Source organism: Hordeum vulgare, chromosome 2H, assembly GCF_904849725.1.
Source record: "Hordeum vulgare subsp. vulgare chromosome 2H, MorexV3_pseudomolecules_assembly, whole genome shotgun sequence".
Lineage (NCBI taxonomy): Eukaryota > Viridiplantae > Streptophyta > Magnoliopsida > Poales > Poaceae > Hordeum > Hordeum vulgare.
Window position 1 is genome coordinate 58,039,004 of NC_058519.1, and position 19,167 is coordinate 58,058,170.

A 19,167-nucleotide genomic window follows, 5' to 3' on the forward strand; every position below is an offset into this window, starting at 1 on the left:
CGTCTGTGGCAATTGATCCTTAAGGAGGCTCATGATTCTCCTCTCACCATTCATCCCGGTAGTACTAAGATGTATCAGGACCTACACCACAGGTTCTGGTGGACTAGGATGAAGAGAGAAATTGCTGAGTTCGTTGCTAACTGCGACGTTTGTCGTTGAGTTAAGGCAGAACATCAAAGGCCTGCTGGCACCCTTCAACCTTTAGCTATTCCTGAATGGAAATGGGATAAAGTTAGTATGGATTTCATTACCGGATTTCCCAAGACCAAGAAAGGAAATAATGCTATCTTTGTGGTCATTGACCGTCTTTCCAAAGTGGCTCATTTTCTTCCCGTTCGTGAGAGTATCACGGCTAGCCAGCTAGCAGAGTTATATATCTCTCGAATAGTGTCTCTTCATGGTGTTCCCCTGGAGATTAACTCGGACCGTGGAAGTATCTTTACTTCTCGCTTCTGGGAAAGTTTTCAGAATGCCATGAGGACTCACTTATCTTTTAGCACTGCTTTCCATCCTCAATCAAGTGCTCAAGTAGAAAGAGTGAATCAAATCCTAGAAGATATGCTCCGAGCTTGTGTTATATCGTTCGGTATGAATTGGGAGAAGTGCCTTCCATTCGTCGAATTCGCTTATAACAATAGTTATCAATCAAGCTTGGGCAAAGCTCCTTTTGAAGTTCTCTATGGACGAAGATGTCGAACACCTCTTAATTGGTCAGAAACCGGAGAGAGGCAACTCTTTGGCCCGGATATGATCCAGGATGCAGAAGAGCAGGTTCGCATCATTCGTGAAAAGTTGAAAACAGCCCAGTCTCGTCAAAAGAGCCAATATGATCGTCATCATAAGGCTGTGACCTTTGAAGTTGACGAGAAGGCTTACCTTCGGATTACACCTTTGAAGGGTACCCATCGATTCGGTATCAAGGGCAAGTTGGCTCCTCGTTACATTGGTCCTTTTCGCATTCTTTCCAAACGAGGAGAAGTTGCCTACCAGTTGGAACCTCCTCCGCATCTTTCCAAGGTTCATGATGTCTTCCACGTCTCGCAACTCACGCGTTGCTTTTCGGATCCTATCCGTGAAGTGGACCACAAAACGCTTGATCTCCAAGATAACCTTTCCTACCGAGAATACCCCGTACGTATTCTTGATCAAGGTGAGCGTACCACTCGACGTCGAAACCTCAAGTTTCATAAAGTTCAATGGTCAAATCATTCTAAGAAGGAGGCAACATGGGAAAGAGAGGATCGTCTCTGACTTGAGTATCCTGCGTTATTCCCGACGACTTCTAAATCTCGGGACGAGATTCTTTTGATTGGGGGTGAGTTGTCACATCCCTCACACCTTAATCAAGTTATCTTTGTGCTCATGTTTTCTTTGCATTGCATCTAGGAAATTTTCAACAAGAACAAAGCAAGTGGTGAAGGAAAATTCTAAAACCCTAGCCACTTCTCAAATTAAAGGAAATTCCAAACTAGTTAAAATCAATGAACCCAAAATGGCCTCAAGAAAAGTTCAATCTTTCTGTTAATTCATGGAAGTAAATAAGCAATGAAGAAAACCATTTTCTTGATAATTTAAGCATTTTAAATAAATGCAAAAAGCTACTGGTTTCAAGCTTTAAATTTGAAATCAGAAACTTTAAGCTTTCAAAAATGTTGAAAACTTTAGGAATGGTTGGAAATATCCAACAAATATTCTGGGGTGTTCAACATAGTTTTTACAAACTATTTGGGAGCTGAAATAAATAGTAAGTCAATGAAATAGCAAAACAGAAACAAAACAGAAAAGAAAAGAGAAATAAAAAAAAAGGAAAAACCTTACCTGTCGCCGGCCCAGCCCACCAGGGGCTCCCCGGTCATCTTCCTCCTCCTGCCAGTAGGCAGGGGAGAAGATGAGCACGGCGGCCGAGCCCGGCCACCTCCTGCCTGCCTGCCCGCTGCTGGAGGCCTCCAGGAGCGCCAGCACGACGCCTGCGCCTTCTTATCCTCCTCCATGCGGCTCTATCCTCTTCCCTAAGCCTCGATCCCCTTTCCCCCTCTCGGATCTCTCCCCCCCCCCCCCCCCGAAGCTCTGGTCGTCGTCGATCCGTCGTCTCCCGGTCCTCCCCGACCCTGCCGGCAGCCTCACAAGATCCGCCGTGAGCTCCTCTTCCTGTTCCCCCTCTTCCCGAGGCTTTCCCCCTCCGTTAACCACGTTAGCCGCCGGAGCCCGAAAGACCTCGTCGCCGGCCATGTCATTGCCGTCGTTGTGGTACTCAGCTCGCGAGGCCGAGCTCAGGAATGAGCTCCTCGAGCTCTGTAGATGGCGTAGGGCCTCTCTCCCAGCTCGCTAGTCCCCTGCATCGGCACTCCGGTCGATGCCCGAGCCGCAGCCGCCGCTGACCTCATCGCCTGCGTGGATTCCGGTGACCACCGGGTCCAGCTCCACTCCCTTTAGATGCGGCGTTTCACTAGCTGCCCGTAGCACTATTCTGCGCCCAAAACCGACGGCCATAGCGCCATTTAGCTCTCTCCGGCAAGCCCTCCGCCGCGCCCGTGGTCGCCGCCGGCCATATTCCGGTGGGGGCCGACGTGGCCAGCCTAACCCAGAAGTTTAAAGCCTAAACACTCACTGACAGTGGGCCCAAGGCCAAGTCAAACCCACTTAGGGGCTGGTCAGCGCGGGATTAGCCCCTGAGACGCTGACCAGTGGGCCCCCCCTGTCAGGTTTGACCTGAACAGGTCAGTTGACCTGCTGATGTCAGGCTGACGCAATAAAGGGGTTTTCGAGTATAAAAATAATTCCATAAATGTTTAAAACTTCTAAAATTCATAGAAATTAATCTGTAACTCCAATGAAAATAATTTATATATGAAAAAGTATCAGAAAAATTCAAGGAATCTGAATATGTCATTTTCAAACATGTTTGAAAATGTTACAGAACCCAAACATGTAGATTAATGAATAAGTTAATTCTTATAAATACTTTGTAGATGGAATTTGGAAAATATTTAAATTTCACTATAAACGACATGATCAAACACTGTCCTAACTACAAACCAGCAACCTAACATGTCATCCCATGCATGTTAACATCAAGTCGATCTGAGCATCAGGTCGAATCAATTAAAATGGTATCCGAGAATACCTCGTTTGAAGTGGTATTTGAACTTGATTCAAATCAACTTCAAACCTAATACATGTTAGCTATAATAATTTACCATCTTGCATTCTCATGCCATGCTCATGCATCATCTTGATTGCATATGTTTGATATTGGTTATTGTCATTCCTTTCGGTAGGCTCCGCTCACCCGGATTCCACCGAATATCCGGGTGACGGATATTGTCACTCCTCTGAGCAACAAGGCAAGCAACCATTTTCATCATCCCGATAAATCCCATGTTCTTGCTCCTGCACTTACTTATTGCATTAGGATCAAATGCTTCAAATGCTTTTGCCACGTTAGTTGAACCCACTTCCTTTGCATGACCTATCCTTGTCACAGTAAATAGCTGAACCCTGCAACCTAGCATACCTGGTAGTTGCTTGAGCCATGATGTGCCCTATCCTGCTATGCATGCTATGCTTAGAGTTGTGTATGGTCTGTCATCTGGGAGATGAACAGAATTGTGAGAATGTGTTCGGTAAGCAAAGGCCGTGTGTTGAACCTGATTTGGTAAAGGTACCGGTGAAAGGCTGTGTAGGAGTACATGGCGGGTTGTTTCATTGGAACCGTCCTTAGGAACTGAGTTTCGTGTATGTAATCCAAGACTAGATACTACCACACGTTGGGATACTTAATTAACCCTCTTGACTTATTAATCGCTTAGTACTCGGTCCAGGAGTTGCAAGTAGTTTCTGGTGTTTATAGTCATGCTGGAGGCCGTGCATAGCGCTGACCTGAGAGGTGGGCTGTGATGCAGTAGGCAGTGGCACGGTGTACCAAGTGGCACCCGAATGGTGGGCTTGGGAACCCTGCGCACATCATTTGAGGCCGTGGCGGAAACCTCGGCCGAACTTCCGTACGGGTTACTCTCAGATAGGCGATAAACCTGCACTAGGTATTAGCGTGGTTAACGGTCGTGGCCGACTCCCTCGCTGGGCTTCCGCTTGAAGGTTGCCGAGGTGCATGACATGCACATGGCGATAAGTGGCGAGAGCGTGTGTGACGAAGTACAACCCTGTAGGGTTATGATCTATTCGAATAGCCGCGTCCGCGGATATGGACTACTTGGAGACATATGTTGTTCATAGATAACTTCAAGGGCTACTCATAAAATTGTCAAGATAATAGTGAGTGTCGTGGACGGCATTTCCGTATGGAGACGGAATGATTCCACGATGGTGTATTGTTGTGGTGTTGGTGGACTCGTGTGCGAGAAATCAAGTTGTCAAAATTATTTAAAAATGCAAGTTGTCTAGGCACAAGTCAAATGCTGGCTTTCCGCATGAAACCCCACCATACCTTATTGATACATTGCATGAGTAGTTAGTTATCCTAAAGTCTTGCTGAGTACGTCCGTACTCATGTTTGTTTAATAAATGTTACAGAGGTTGCTAATGACCCTAATGGAGGGTTCTTCATAGACATAGACGACGACGAGTAGCTGGTGTCCCAGCTACGATCTGGCCCTGGGTTGGGTTTGTAGTATAGTCAGGCCATGTGCCTTCTAGTTGCACCTGTCTGTACTCAGACAGTTTTAAACACTTCCGCTGGCTCGTAACTGAATGACTGCTATTATGGGTCGTGAGACCGTTACTGTGTAATATTATGTGTGTGGCTCTTCTGAGCCTCTTAAATAAAGCTTGTATGTTTATGGTTATGTTGTGATGCCATCGATGTATCTATACATATCGGTATGCCATGCGTACGTGTGTCGTACTTGATATGTATGGGGTTCGATTACCTAGCCGTGAACTTTAGTAGCATTCCTTACAGGGAAATGCCCCTTTGTGATCCAACGAGCCATGGTAGCTCGCTACTGCTCCGGACACATTGGTTGACCGGCATGTGTCCTTCTTAGCTGTTGTGTCTGTCCCCTTTGGGGAAATGTCACGCGATGTAATGGACTCCTTGTAGCTTGCTATGACTCGTTTACATTCGCTGGTGACCGACACCTGCTTTGTTGGGTCATGTATGCCTGTCCCTGTGCGGTACTGCCACTTTGGTTTATGACTAGACTTGTCGATCCGGGTTCTTTGACATTGGAATGCTAGCGACACAATTGCATACGTGAGTCAAAAGACGCAAACGGTACACATTCATATTCTTCCCCGGATAATTGGGCCCTGGAATTATCAACGTCAGAAATATGTTCTTTCTTTGCATAATCTTCCCCGGGGGGGAGATTGAGTGGAATGACAAATACAGGCCAACAACTGTATTGGGTTGCCGTCATGCCAAAGGGATTAAAACCATCCGTGGCGGCGCAGACTCGAGGATTCCTTGGATCTGCCGCTTTATCCTGATGCAATCCATCGAAATGTTTCCACGCTTCCCCATCCTATGTGTGTACCATCATCTTATTCCCATCCGCATCTAGTTTGGTTCTTTTGCCCAATTTGTGCCATGTCATCTGTCTGGCTGTCTCTTCGACCATGAAAAGACGTTGAAGTCTTGGTACGATTGGCATATACCGAAGAACACTAACTGCAATTTTGGTCTGCCTCTTCTCACCCATACCGTTGTCTACCACAAGATACCTGCAAGACTCGCAATTGGGACAATAGTCCAAGTGTGCATACTCCTTCCTAAATAAGACACATCCTTTCTCACATGCATCTATCTTCTCATAGGGCATCTTAAGTACACGAAGTATTTTGTCCGACTGGTACAGGTTTGCAGGCATGACATGGCCTTTGGGTAGGAAACGTCCAAATAGTGTCATCATCGCGTCGTAGCATTCTCTTCCCAAGTTGAACTGAGCCTTCAGAGCCATTACTTGTGCAATTGCATCTAGCTGACAAAGCTCAGTGTGCTCATGGAGAGGACGTTTTGAAGACTCCAACATTTCATAAAAGGCCTTTCCAGATTCCTCCATCTCATCTTCCGAATCCCGAGCATCATCAAAGTCTTGCACCATGTCTTCGATCCCGGTACCATGCTCGTCCGTGCGACGACGGACCACCTCAGCTCTTGTGCGTTGTATAGACTCACCATGAAATATCCACACCGTATAATTAGGATTAAAACCCCTCCTCTGCAGGTGTTTAATCATTACAGCCTCTGACGTCTTTTTATAGTTGTCGCATCCAGAACAGGGGCAATAGTTTCTTTCCTGGCCATTTGCGAATGCGTCTTTCACAAATTCCTTTGTTTTTGCAAACCATTCTTTCGTCATCTCTTTCTGACTAGGGTGACCGGTATACATCCACGCACGGTCACTCATCTTGCGTAGCTACTAAAGACAGAAGAAATATATTTATATATAATTTAGCATTTATATTCATCGGTTAATCAGGTTCGTCATTTTTATTACGTCCAGGCAACCTACACGCTAATAGGTAAAGATAGGTCATAATCCCATCCGAGTATGTGTAGATTGGGTTCGTTTTCCCATGCTCTGCTCCGGATCTAACGCAAAATTTCGGCAGCACCTCCCCGCTGTTCTCCTGATACATGTCTCCACAATAAACAGAGAGGATGTGCATCCGGAGAACAACAGGGAGGCACTGACGAAATTCCGCATCGGATCCAGAGCACAGCATACGGGAAAATGAACCCAATCTACAAATACTCGGGCTGTCCATGGATAATGTTGGACAATTCGAAAGGATGGCGGTTATAAATATGCAAAGACATGCATATTTATAGATGTCGCCCTTTTGAACGGGAGATGCATACTGGTCACGCATACTCATGATTGAAGAAACCTATATATAGATAGCAAGTTTCATCGGCACGAAGACCGGGACAGAGCAAATTAAGGGGGTAGGAGAAGAAGTCATTTGTGCTCACCAACAAACGTAGGGGCGGAGCTCGTCCAACGCACGTGGAGGTCGTCGAACAACTGCACATTGAAATTCACCCGATCAACACAAATATGATGTTTTTATAAGATAATCAAAAAATATGTGACCTAACTCTTATTTTCTTTTTTCTTTTTTCCTATTATTCTTCTTCTTCTTCTTCTTCTTATTTTCTTTTTTCTTTTTTCCTCTTATTCTTCTTCTCCTTCTTCCTCTTTTCTTCTCTTCTTCTTCTTCTTATTCTTCTTATTCTTATTCTTATTTTCTTTTTTCTTTTTTACTCTTATTCTTCTTCTCCTTCTTCTTATTTTCTTCTTGTCTTCTTCTTCTTCTTCTTATTCTTATTCTTATTCTTATTCTTCTTATTCTTATTTTCTTTTTTCTTTTTTCCTCTTATTCTTCTTCTCCTTCTTCTTGTTTTCTTCTTCTCTTCTTCTTCTTCTTCTTATTATTATTATTACTATTATTATTATTATTATTATTATTATTATTATTATTTTCTTTTTTCCTCTTATTCTTCTCTTCCTCTCCTATTTTTCTTCTTCTTCTTCTTCTTTCTTCTCCTTCCCTTCCTTTTCCTTCTTCTTCTTTTTTTTTCTCCTTTCTCCTTCTTCTTCTTCTCCTTTCTCCTTCTTCTTCTTCTCCTTTTCTCCTTTACTAAACAGGAAACTAACCTAACTGAACCTAAACTAAACTAATTTAACAACCTAACTAACTAGCCTAACTAACCTAATAAACTAAAAAACTAACCTAACTAATTTAACATAAATAAAAATAAGGAAAAACAAAATAAAATAGGGGGACTCACCGGCGGGGGCGACTGGGGCGTCGGGGCGGCGAGGAGGACGGGTGCGACGGGGCAGTGGGGCGTCGCCGGGGGGCAGTGCGGCGGCGGGGGGCAGTGGTGGCAGTGGTGGGGTGCTGTGCGGCGGCAGGGGGCAGTGGTGGCGGCGGCGGGGGGCAGTGGTGGCGGCGGTGGGGGGCAGTGGTGGCGGCTGTGGGGGGCAGTGCGGCGGCAGGGGGCAGTGGTGGCGGCGGTGGGCGTCGGGGTGAGAGAGAGAGAGAGAGAGGCCAGGGTGGGGGCAGGACGGCCGTTAGTAGACGTTAGGGCTTTGCCGTCTGCTGGCGGACGGCAAAGAGTCTAGACTCTTTGTCGTCTGCCTCTGGCCTCTTTGCCGTCCGCTAGCAGACGGCAAAGAAGGGACTCCAGTTTGACCTACCGTCCCCGCGGTCAGGTGGGCCCCCCTACAGCTTTGCCGTCTGCTGTGCGGCCCTTTGCCGTCTGTGGCTGACGACAAAGAAGTGGCTGATGGCACAGACCTTCTATGCCATCAGCCAATTCTTTGTCGTCTGCTTTGTGGAAGCTGACGGCAAAGACACTCTTTTCCATCAGCTAGCTGACGGCAAAGATTTGGCAGATGGCAAAATACTGATTTCCAGTAGTGACACTGAATCACACTATGCTCCCTAATTTTTAAGGCCTTACTATCAATTGAGGTATTCACTCTAAAACTGAGTCACATCTGATTCTAACTTGGTCAACAATTTCTCAAGAAGCCCCTTTATTAAATTATTTTATATCACTATGCTCTCTATTGCAAAACGCTCCCTAATTTTTAAGGGCATACAATCAATTGAGGTCTTCAATGTAAAACTAGGTCACCGGATATTGACCGAGTCAATAATTTATGTTCTCTTATTTAATTATGTTAATTTATTATGCTTTCTAATTTTGAAGCCCTCCCATACAATTGAGGTATTCAATTTTGGACCTTGTTCACGATTTGACCTGGTAAAAAATTCCTCAAGGATCTCTCTTATTAAAAAAAATTAATTCACAATGCTTCGTAATTTTGAAACTCTTTTATTCGATTGAGGTATTTAATTTTGAATTTGGTTCATGACTTTGACCATGTCAACAATTATTCAAATCAATCGGTAGCAATCGACTTATAAAAATGCATCAATCCCATGCATCCTCTCACAACCAAGGGGGAAAGTGCCAACATGCGACTAACAACAATATAGTACATGCAGCCCCGACGTAGAAATTTTTCACACATGATTATGAGTTGATTAGCAAATAACACTGAATCACACTATGGAAGGCCCATCATGCCACACATAAATAAATAAAACACTCCATCGTCTCCCCCACTCACCAAACCAAATACTTGCTCAATTTCAAAATATAAGGTGTATTCTTTTTCTTAAAAGTCATTTTTGTAAAACTTTGACAAAGTTCAAAGCTAAAAATATCGACATCCACAATATTGAATAAATAAAATATAAAAACCCATTTTCATGATGAAGCTAATGATACCAATTTGATATTATGTATATTGATATATTTCTATGCAAATTCAGTTAAATTTAAGACTTTTTAAAACTTAATACACATTGTATTTTAAAACGGATGGCGTAATATACTATACCACTAAACTCCCTAGGATTAGAAGCCTCACAATCAATTGAGGTCTCCAATTGAAATTTGGTCATCCAATTTGGACCGGGTCAACAATTTCTACCCCTCATTCATTTTTTTTATATAATACATTATGTTTGCTAAAAAAAATATTCTTCACAACTAATTGAGGCTTCAATTCAGAATTTGGCCATCTCATTTTGATCGGGTCAACAATTTCTCAAGGACCTCTCCGATTTAATTATTTTAGTTTTATATGTTCTATAATGTTAAAGCTCTTTCATTCGATTGAAGTATTCAATTTTGGATTCGGTTTACGATTTTGATCGGGCCAACAATTTTTCGAATCAATCAACAACAACCGGTCTATAAAAACATACCTACCCCTTGCAATCTTCCATCACCCAGGAAAAAGTGTCACCATATGGTACTATAACACAAATATAATACATGCAACCACGATGCAAAAATATATCCTCATAAATATGAATTGATTAGCGGATAACACAGAATCACGCGAAAGGCCGACCAGTCAAACTAAATATTTCACTAGTTTCAAAAAATAAGGGTTATTAGTTTTTTAGAAAGTCAAATTTTTTTAACTTTGACCAAGTTCATAGCAAAAAATATAGGCATCCACAATATTAAACAAAAAAGTATTTCTTGTAACTCTAATAACATTGATTTGATATTATGAATTTTGATATATTTTTCTACAAATATGATTAAATTTAAAGAAGTTTGACTTTTCAAAGAATACACCATATATTTTGAAATAGGGTGAGTAAAGTTTTTTAAGAATCTCAACAAATTCAACGGGGCAGCAAAGAGTGCCCAACCCTTCTATTTTTTTTATATGAATATATATCCAACAGCATTACCTACACAGCAAAGCATGCCCAACACTTTAAATGTACAATTAATTCTCATACCTTCTTCAATCTCCATGAACGAACGTGTGCATCTACTCTTGCCCACGGTACTTGTTGCAAATTGTTAGTCTAGCGAGCTCGATGACATCGCAAAAGAACTTGATTGCCTCAAGGAATATAAGGGCATCTACAGTTAGATTCCTCATACCTTTCTCAAACATCTGGATAGATCGTCCGGTTATTAACAGTCATAAAAATTTGACCTAGCTGGACCCCTCAATCAGGCCTCAAACACCCGAGCTGACCGGCACCCCTCATATCTAGCCCAAATATGAGGCGGATATGGGGAGCTTGGGCGTGTTCGCGTGGCCCGCACTGGCCTGCGCTAACCTCATACACATTCGTCCTCATCCGTTTTCAGACCAAACCCTAGTCACTTCACTCCACTTCCATCCGCCATCCTACCTCACCTCTGACGATCTTCGGCCTTCTCTGACATGGAAGATCTATTCGCCGCGACTCCATAGCATCCACTCTACGGGCGCTCGATTCCTCTACGGCGGGATCATCGAGGTCCTGGCAAGCAGACCAATCGACCGGTCCGGCGGACTTTGAGTCCCATCGAAAACGGGTTGCCCACCATGGGAAGGAGAGGATAAGGGTCACCGAGGCCTATCTCGCGGGGGAAATGGGAGAGGCGGAGGAGACTGATGCAACAGCGCGGGTGGCCATAGAGGAGGAAGCCACCCGCACTCGCATTTTAAAGAAACGAAGGTGGAGGAACACGCGCATCCTCGTCCGCGAGCAGAATCGGGCGGTCCGTCAAATAGCCGCACTACGATCGAGGAGGTGGAGGAGGTGAGCGACGGCAAGGACAACTCCGGTGACGAGCAGATCCGGCTTGATCTGTACCGCATCTTCGATCGGTACTTTGGCGAGAAAGACGGCAAGGGCTCCGCGAAATGCAAGGACAGTCGTGGATGATATCCACTATAGTCAAACATGCCAAATTTTGGTGTCCGGTGGCATGCTAGTAGTGAGGGAGTAGTCGAACGATGTGTATAAATGCATCGACGTAGTTACATGGTTTGTATGGATTTGAGATGTGAGATTGGAGATGTCTGGTTGTAAAGTGCATTATTTGAGGCATGATCGGTCAATGTCCGCGAACGTGCCTGAACGCGTCCACGGGCGTTTGAGGGGTCGGATTTGCAAGTTCTGGTTGTAGATACTCTAAGGCAACAAAATGTCATATTGATCAATACAAAATCTATTACCAATTAGGTAGCAAAAAGGAGTATATACTTTTAAAACTCAAAATTTATTAAATCTTAAAGCATCTACAACCGGACCCCTCAAACCCTTCTCAAATGCTCGGACAGGCCGCCCGGTCACAAAAAGTCGACCCACACGGGCCTCTCAAACCGTCCTCAAACGCCGGGGCTGACCCGCACCCCGATTTGCAGCCCAAATATGGGGCGGATATGGGGGAGCCCGGGCACGCCCGCCACATCGTACCCAACTGCCCGACCCTACCTCAAATTGCACCAAATCCTCCAAACCCTTCCTCCTCCTCCCGTCACCCTCCAACATTTCCGGCATCTGACCCCTCGTCGTCCGACACCCTTACTCTACATCCTCACACATGTCCCGATCCTCTGTCGTGATGTCTTCCACCCCGTCCCCGACCATCACGACGGAGACACAGTCCGCCTCGTCTGTCGACGGCCCTTCCTCCGCTTCGTCTTGCAAACCGGAGAACTTCACATGTAAGATGCGCCGACACTAGCAACGACAGAGGGAGGCGGAGTTGGCGGCGTAGGTACATGCGGGCGTCGTCCAGTAGATGTCTCACCCGGCGCACCGAGCTCCCCGCACCCCGTCCATGCAAGCGCCGAAGGCGAGAGGGCTTGCTTTCTCAAGATTTGAGGACATATTGTTGATCGGATCTTGGTTGAACACGACAACGGTTCCAATAAGTGGCACCGAGCAAAAGGGGAGCATGTATTGGAAGAAGATTTGGAAGGACTATCATGAACGAAAGGAGTATGTGGAGCCGCATCCTATCGTGAGCACCAAAAGTGACCGTAGAGCATTGGAGGCGGCCAAGGCGGCTACGGCTGCGGTAGCGGAGCAGGCGGCCAGGATGCAGGCGGAGGAGGCAGCCCGGATGCAGACGACGATCATTGCAAGGACGCATGTGGAGGAGGCAGCTCGGATGCAGGCGAAGGCAGCTCGGATGCAGGCGAAGATGGATGCCCAGGCAAAGATGGATGCCCAGGCAAAGCATGACGCATGGATGAACTCGTCCGGCTAGTAATCCGACAATCAGCACCTGTTGGTCGGACATTGGTTTCATTTTGACATGTCCGTTTGGTTGAACTATAATATCATTTGCTTTTATTTAAAAGTTAAAACGGTTGAATACGAACAATTTGTATCAGATGATCGACGTGTATGACTTCGTATGGATTTAAAAGTCCAGATATAATGTATGTGGATGCATGAAGCGAAATATAAGGGGTCGTTATGCCTCCGTGGACATATAGTGACCGGATTTGTATGCTTTTACAAGTTGTATACAATTGCACTCACACCCACGTTTTTTTTTAAAGACTGCACACTGTTACTACTACCCTAGCCCGCACGTATTCCGGCATATTGACCAGATTCGACCGTTCCCGGGGGCTGCCGCCGCTCCCGAATCTCCGCCGCCCGCGTACTCGCTCCACGGCACCCAGCAAACGGCCATGCCGGCGATCCCAGAGGGCGGCCCCGCCGCGCGCGTGGAGCTGGAGCTCGCGCTCCCGCTCGGCGCGGCCCCGTTCGACCTGGAGGCGGCCGTGTGCAGCCACGGGTTGTTCATGATGGCGCCCAACCGCTGGGACCCGTCCTCCCGCGCGCTCCTCCGCCCTCTCCGCCTCGCCTCCGACCGCTCCAAGTCCCTGCTCGCCCGCGTCTCCCGCCACCCCGCGCGCCCCTCCCGCGCCCTCCTCGTCTCCCTCCTCGGCGCCGACGCCCTCTCCCCGCTCGACCAGGACTGCGTTCTCGTAAGTAGGCGCTGTCAATGGGGTACAGAGAAGAAAAACAAGTGACTGATCCTTGGGTTTAACTGGCAGGCGCAAGTGCGGCGGATGCTGCGGCTGTCGGAGGAGGACGACAGGGTGGTGGCGGAGTTCCAGGCGATGCACGCCGCCGCGAGGGAGGCGGGGTTCGGCCGCATCTTCCGCTCCCCCACCCTGTTCGAGGACATGGTCAAGTGCATCCTCCTCTGCAATTGCCAGTACGTCCCAGTCTCGATTTCTCTCTGCTTTCCTCTGTATGCGCAATTGAGCATCAGAATTCAGAAGTGCGCAGATTCGCAGTATCTGTAACTGCATTTGCAAGATACTGAGTATCCTATATTGTCATGTTATTGGCCTGCAGATGGACAAGAACATTGTCAATGGCTACTGCGCTGTGCGAGCTTCAGTTGGAGCTGAGACGTTCACCTGGTGCTGAAGATCTTCAGTTAAGGACACCTCCAATCAGGGAGCATAAAAGGAAGCGCAGCAAGAATCAGAATGTCCGTGTCAAGCTAGAAACGAAGTTTACCGAGTCGGAGTGCTTGGAGGATCCAAGGGTAGGAACTGCGGAGGATGCAAGAGTGGTAACTGGTACTAGCAATGTCATAGCACATTTGGAAACGGATGGAAATTTGGCTAGCTTACCCCCAGTTACACCTGAAATAGGCAGTGCTTGTGATTCCTTTGATTCTTCAGAGCTCGGCTTGGAAGATTGTATTGGAGATTTCCCTACTCCAGAAGAATTAGCGAATCTTGATGAGGACTTCTTAGCGAAGCGCTGTAACCTTGGATATCGAGCGGAGCGGATTGTGTTGCTTGCACGCAGCATTGTGGAAGGAAAGGTATGCCCACAAAAGCTTGCAGATATGTGCAAAATGTCTTCACCAGCTACAAAAGAGCTTTCTACTATCCTGCCTACCTACGAAAGACTGAATGACGATTTATCTACTATCTCTGGATTTGGCCCTTTCACTCGTGCCAATGTGCTCATGTGCATGGGATTTTTCCACATGATCCCAGCTGATACTGAGACAATTAGGCATCTAAAGCAGGTATTTTCCCCTCGACATCCTTGCTTTAGTGTTCATGGGGTTTCACTGTTTCAGTGTGTCATCTATGTATGGAATTTCCTGCAGTGTCATAAAATTGCAAGCACCATAAAATCTGTTCATATGGAATTGGATAAAATCTACGGCGAGTATGCTCCATTTCAGTTCTTAGCATACTGGTATGTCTTCTTTCTAACACTGGTGTTTAGTATGCCATCCGTTTGACATACTGACACTATTCCTTGATGTTCTCATTTGTAACAGGTTCGAGCTATGGGGCTTCTATGACAAGCAATTTGGGAAGATCACTGAGATGGATCCATCCACATATAGGCTATTTACTGCGAGCGCTTTAAAGAAGCAACATCTGTTAGTTAGGAAATAGAGCCTTTCTTTCGTTTGTGAAAGGGGCCTGCCAAACTCAACTCACAACATAAAAGAATTTTGCGATTGTTGTAGTTGCTGGCTGTTCTAGTAAGCATAAAGTCTGTAGCCTATTTTCCCCTTCATGAATGCATCTCATAGGGGAATAGAGTTCTGCAAGTTATTAGTTTGTAGCATTTCAGACCGAGCTAATGTGTTATCAGCTGCTTCAATTAATTTAGTTATCAACTTTAAACATCTTGCATAAAGACTAAGGAGTGCAGTTTATCAAAATGGTTGATGAGAGAAGTAACATTTGAGCAACAAAACCGAAAAGGAGCTATTATTAACAACAGATTGATGAATCCAAGAAAAGAAACGGATATGAACCCCTGTAAGCTACTCCCTCCGTAAAGAAATATAAGAGTGTTTAGATCACTACTTTAGTGACCTAAACACCCTCATATTTCTTTAGAGGGAGTAATTTGTAATACTTTCTTGCCATCAGGAAGTATCATATTGGCATATATTGTGAGGCACAGTACATTACCGATCAGGTAATTTCTGATATTTCTTTTTTTTTATTGATAAACATTTCTGATATTATACACGGTTGTATTCTGAACATTACTTGAGGAAGAAGCTCTGCTATTGATTATGGAAGAACTTATGCATTAAGATCTAAAAGGCATACAAAAGCTGATCTACATTGTTGCGATAAACATCATTACAATTTTACTAGGCTTCGGAACTTCCAATCCTTCTTTGGAACAGAATGGATCCAATTAGAACAGCAAGTCCAGCTATTGCAATTGTGAGGAGCAGTTGCTTGTATGTTAAACCAAAAACCGGACGTACTTGCTCATGACAGGCACCCTCTTCTTTTTCCAGCATGGACCTGTCACTGGAATTTGAGTTATATCAGAAGGCAAGATCAAATTGAATTAGCTGTTTCGGTAGAAATACTAAGTTTTATTGTCAGACCAAGCATTCAAATCCATAGGCCGAGGTACTGGACAGAAGTATTTCATATATGTATGAAACATATAACTGGCTTATCTTTGTCTAAAATCTGCAATTAAAAATGCCAAGAAGCACTGTTCTAACTGATTTATACTGAACCATGTCTACATAAACGAGTCACGTGCACAAACAGAAAGTTCCCATGCTTTTACCTTGAAGATTCTGGAGTGACATTTGTTTTTGAATGGAGTAGGAGCTCGTGTCCAATCCATTCCCGAAGTCTGATGTCCTTGTTGCAAGGTTGACAATATTTTGTTTGATTTCCACATACATCCTGCATAGTATAACAAATATAGTTAGAAAGAGATGGACTATACCTGTGTGGCTTAATGTTTTTAGGAAAAGAATGTTGTCCAGTTTTTAGAGTAATAACTTAACATGATGAGTACATTCATACCTGATGCTCAAAAATGTCAGCTGCGGGTAATTCAAACTTGCAATATTGGCACGCAAGCATCCTTTGTGGGCACTGTAAGCGTTTATGAAGATCCCACAGCTCATGCTCCACAGTTTGTTTGCAGCGTGGGCAATTCACCTGTATCCGTAATATAGGTATACGATTAGTAACACAGACAATATTCAAAACTGATGTGTTATAGATGATTCGTACTGACGCTATTTATATGTAACTATCAAGCTATGCATGACCCTAATGGGGTCAAGGTATATAATATAGAAGTGACTTTTGTAATCTATTTAATCTTATCCATGGTTACATGAATGGATGTTTTGTCATTGCAAGCATAAGAAGACGCTGACATAATGATCAAATCATTGTATGTTTTGCTGGCATCCTGGTTAGTGGTTACAACATACTCCCTCCGTCCCAAAATAAGGGTCGCTGCTTGCTTTAGTACTAAATTTATACTAACTTAGTACTAAGTTTGCGACACTTATTTTGGGACAGAGGGAGTACATAATTACCAGAGTGCTGCAGCTAGGTTATGTCGGAAGATTCTGAACAGTAATGCAAGATATTGGATTGAGCAGCATCACAGGCTATGCGAAGAACACCATGAGGAGAATGAAAACGTGTGCAGACATGAAAATCAAACGAATACATTCTGGATACAATTAGAATTCGGGAACATACCGGAGCATGGTTATCCTCGTAGTGCTTATCCATGTGCTTCCTCGGAACCATATCTCCACAATGCTCACACTTCAAGTGAAGGTTGCGAGCGCAGTGTGCGGAATGCAGCGCGATGTTCGGAGACGGGATCTCTCGGTTACTGAAGAAAATTCGCAGAGAACCGTGGTCAGTAATCTACAAGCGTAAGACAAGCCCCCAAGCATTATCTATATAAGCTGTGCGTGCGATGCGACTACCCACTGATGAATTGCCATCGCAAAGAGGGGGAAAAGGCTACTAGCTGATGAACTCGTAGCCAGCAGCAAATAGTGAGAAACAGACGAGCGACGGCGCCGCGAGAGGCCGGAAAGGAAGGTTACCAGTGCGCGCAGGTGGAGGTGGCGACGGCGGGATCGGCGGAGTCGGCAGCGGAGACGGCGGCGGCGGCCATGGCTCGCGAATCCTGACGGATGGTCACTGCGATCCCCGCCGAGATCCGGGTCGCCGGCCGAATTGGAACCTCGCCGAATCAGGGAGGGGGGCTCGTTGGGGATGGAGACGAGCAGAGCAGAGCAGAGCAGAGGGGTTGGGGGAGGAGACGGAGGGGATATCGAGGGGGCTCGTGGTGAGGTGGTGTGACCGTGTCGGAGCCGGGGGCCGTGGGGATTCGACTCCAGCGCGGCGACGGGGGCGGCAGTTTCACCAGCGTACCGGTCCGCCAGGCCCACCTGTCTGTCCTGATAGATGCTCGACAGGGGAGCTCTTTTAAGCCATTTTTTCTTTTAACTTTACAAACGCAAGCGCTCCTATAAACGACCCAACGACCGCATATAAACGGCGCAACGACAACGACTACTTTATGAAGACTATGTGTGCTTCGATTCCGCCGTCGCGACGGCGTATGCTGCAACGTAGTGGTCGGGATCAATGGCCTTGTTCTGGATGCAGTGGGGTTGTTGTTGATGTCTCCCTCAAGCACGATGGCAACGACCTCATACGAAGGATTGCTGGTTCCGCACATGATGGGTGGCTGCTGGATGGTGGCTTTCAGTCTTCTCTTCGACGATGTCGTTTGAGGGCAGCAGATTGTGGACCGAAGAGCGTGGGGATGATCCCCGGTCGACGAGCCACAAAGTCTCGGGTCACGCAGCGACTCGTTTCATCGACTCACAACGCAGCTTTGTCTGCTATGACGTTTCTTTGGTTCTAGGCAAGTTGGTGTCCCCTTTCTATCCGTCAAAAGCTTCGGCCAAGATGACGTACGGCGGCGACGGTTGGTTGTTTTGCATTTAGGTCTTTCAAATTTATAGCTTTATTTATCGTGGGGTCCTTTCTGCAAGGTGTTGTGCCAATGATCTTGTGATTGTCTCTAGATCATGGCTACGTGTGGGTTTGTAATCCAATGTTGAATAAATGACACGTAGTTTATCTAAAAAAACACTCATATAAATGCGCATACACTCGCTCTTATGAACGTACAAGCATGTGCACTCTATTCCTATGAACACCTTCGAAAGACTGAGCCGACATATTATCTCGAGGTTTATGAAGTCATCGTAGGCGCCTCCTCGTCGATGAAAACGTCTCTTCTCACTGAATATGCATCATCAAAAATTCTAAAATAAATCTAAAAATAAATGCGATGATCAGAATTTAAACCCTAATGAGCTGCATATACCACACTTCATCTAACCATTTAATCATAGGTTGGTTGGCTTTAACCCAGTTCCTGTTTAGCATTTATAGCGGACGCCAAATAAAGTTGAATTGGTTCTTTAGGTAAACATGTTTACTTTATTCAAAACTCAAGATAAGGGCCAAGTTGGAGGACTAGTTCCGCATCTCGTAGATGGGGGTGTATCTATTTTACAATATACGGATGATACAATTCTTTTTATGGAACATGATATGGCTAAAGCGAGGAATATGAAATTATTATTGTGCTTATTTGAACAACTATCGGGACTGAAAATTAATTTTCATAAAAGCGAACTCTTATGTTTTGGGAAGGCAAAAGAGGAGCAACACGCTTATAGGCAGTTATTTGGATGTGAACTAGGTTCACTACCATTTAATTACCTCGGGGTCCCTATCCATCATAGAAGACTGACAAATAAAGAATGGAAATGTATTGAAGATATATTTGAAAAAAAATTAAGTTGCTGGAAGGGCAAACTTATGTCATATGAAGGGAGGCTAATATTAATCAACTCAGTATTAACAAGCCTACCCATGTTTTTATTGTCTTTTTTTGAAATACCAGTAGGGGTGCGAAAAAGACTAGATTTCTATCGATCTCGTTTCTTCTGGCAAAGTGATGAAGCTAAGAAGAAATATAGATTGGCACGTT

The 19,167-nt window shown here is 45.2% G+C and overlaps 2 protein-coding genes across 2 annotated transcripts; one reads left to right on the forward strand and one right to left on the reverse strand.

The window, feature by feature from the left end:
* Positions 1-12,956: 12,956 nt before the first annotated feature.
* On the forward strand, positions 12,957-14,978 carry LOC123424936. Its single transcript, XM_045108620.1, has 5 exons — positions 12,957-13,295; positions 13,365-13,528; positions 13,672-14,362; positions 14,447-14,538; positions 14,624-14,978. The coding sequence occupies exons 1-5, from the start codon at positions 12,996-12,998 to the stop codon at positions 14,742-14,744; spliced, it is 1,368 nt and encodes a 455-aa protein (XP_044964555.1). The 5' UTR covers positions 12,957-12,995; the 3' UTR covers positions 14,745-14,978.
* A 290-nt stretch (positions 14,979-15,268) lies between these two features.
* Positions 15,269-17,466, reverse strand: LOC123424937 (XIAP-associated factor 1-like). Its single transcript, XM_045108621.1, has 5 exons — positions 17,198-17,466; positions 16,839-16,977; positions 16,143-16,280; positions 15,898-16,019; positions 15,269-15,626 (listed from the first exon to the last, which is right to left on the reverse strand). The coding sequence occupies exons 1-5, from the start codon at positions 17,266-17,268 to the stop codon at positions 15,461-15,463; spliced, it is 636 nt and encodes a 211-aa protein (XP_044964556.1). The 5' UTR covers positions 17,269-17,466; the 3' UTR covers positions 15,269-15,460.
* Positions 17,467-19,167: the final 1,701 nt, after the last annotated feature.

Excerpts from the sequence above, each read along its gene's own strand:
- LOC123424936 (XM_045108620.1), top strand. The coding sequence starts at position 12,996 with ATGCCGGCGATCCCAGAGGGCGGCCCCGCCGCGCGCGTGGAGCTGGAG. Across the intron at positions 13,296-13,364 it reads TCGACCAGGACTGCGTTCTC|GCGCAAGTGCGGCGGATGCT; the intron begins GTAAGTAGGCGC and ends TTTAACTGGCAG. Across the intron at positions 13,529-13,671 it reads ATCCTCCTCTGCAATTGCCA|ATGGACAAGAACATTGTCAA; the intron begins GTACGTCCCAGT and ends ATTGGCCTGCAG.
- LOC123424937 (XM_045108621.1), bottom strand. The coding sequence starts at position 17,268 with ATGGCCGCCGCCGCCGTCTCCGCTGCCGACTCCGCCGATCCCGCCGTC. Across the intron at positions 16,978-17,197 it reads ACCTCCACCTGCGCGCACTG|TAACCGAGAGATCCCGTCTC; the intron begins GTAACCTTCCTT and ends AATTTTCTTCAG. Across the intron at positions 15,627-15,897 it reads GTCACTCCAGAATCTTCAAG|TGACAGGTCCATGCTGGAAA; the intron begins GTAAAAGCATGG and ends CTCAAATTCCAG.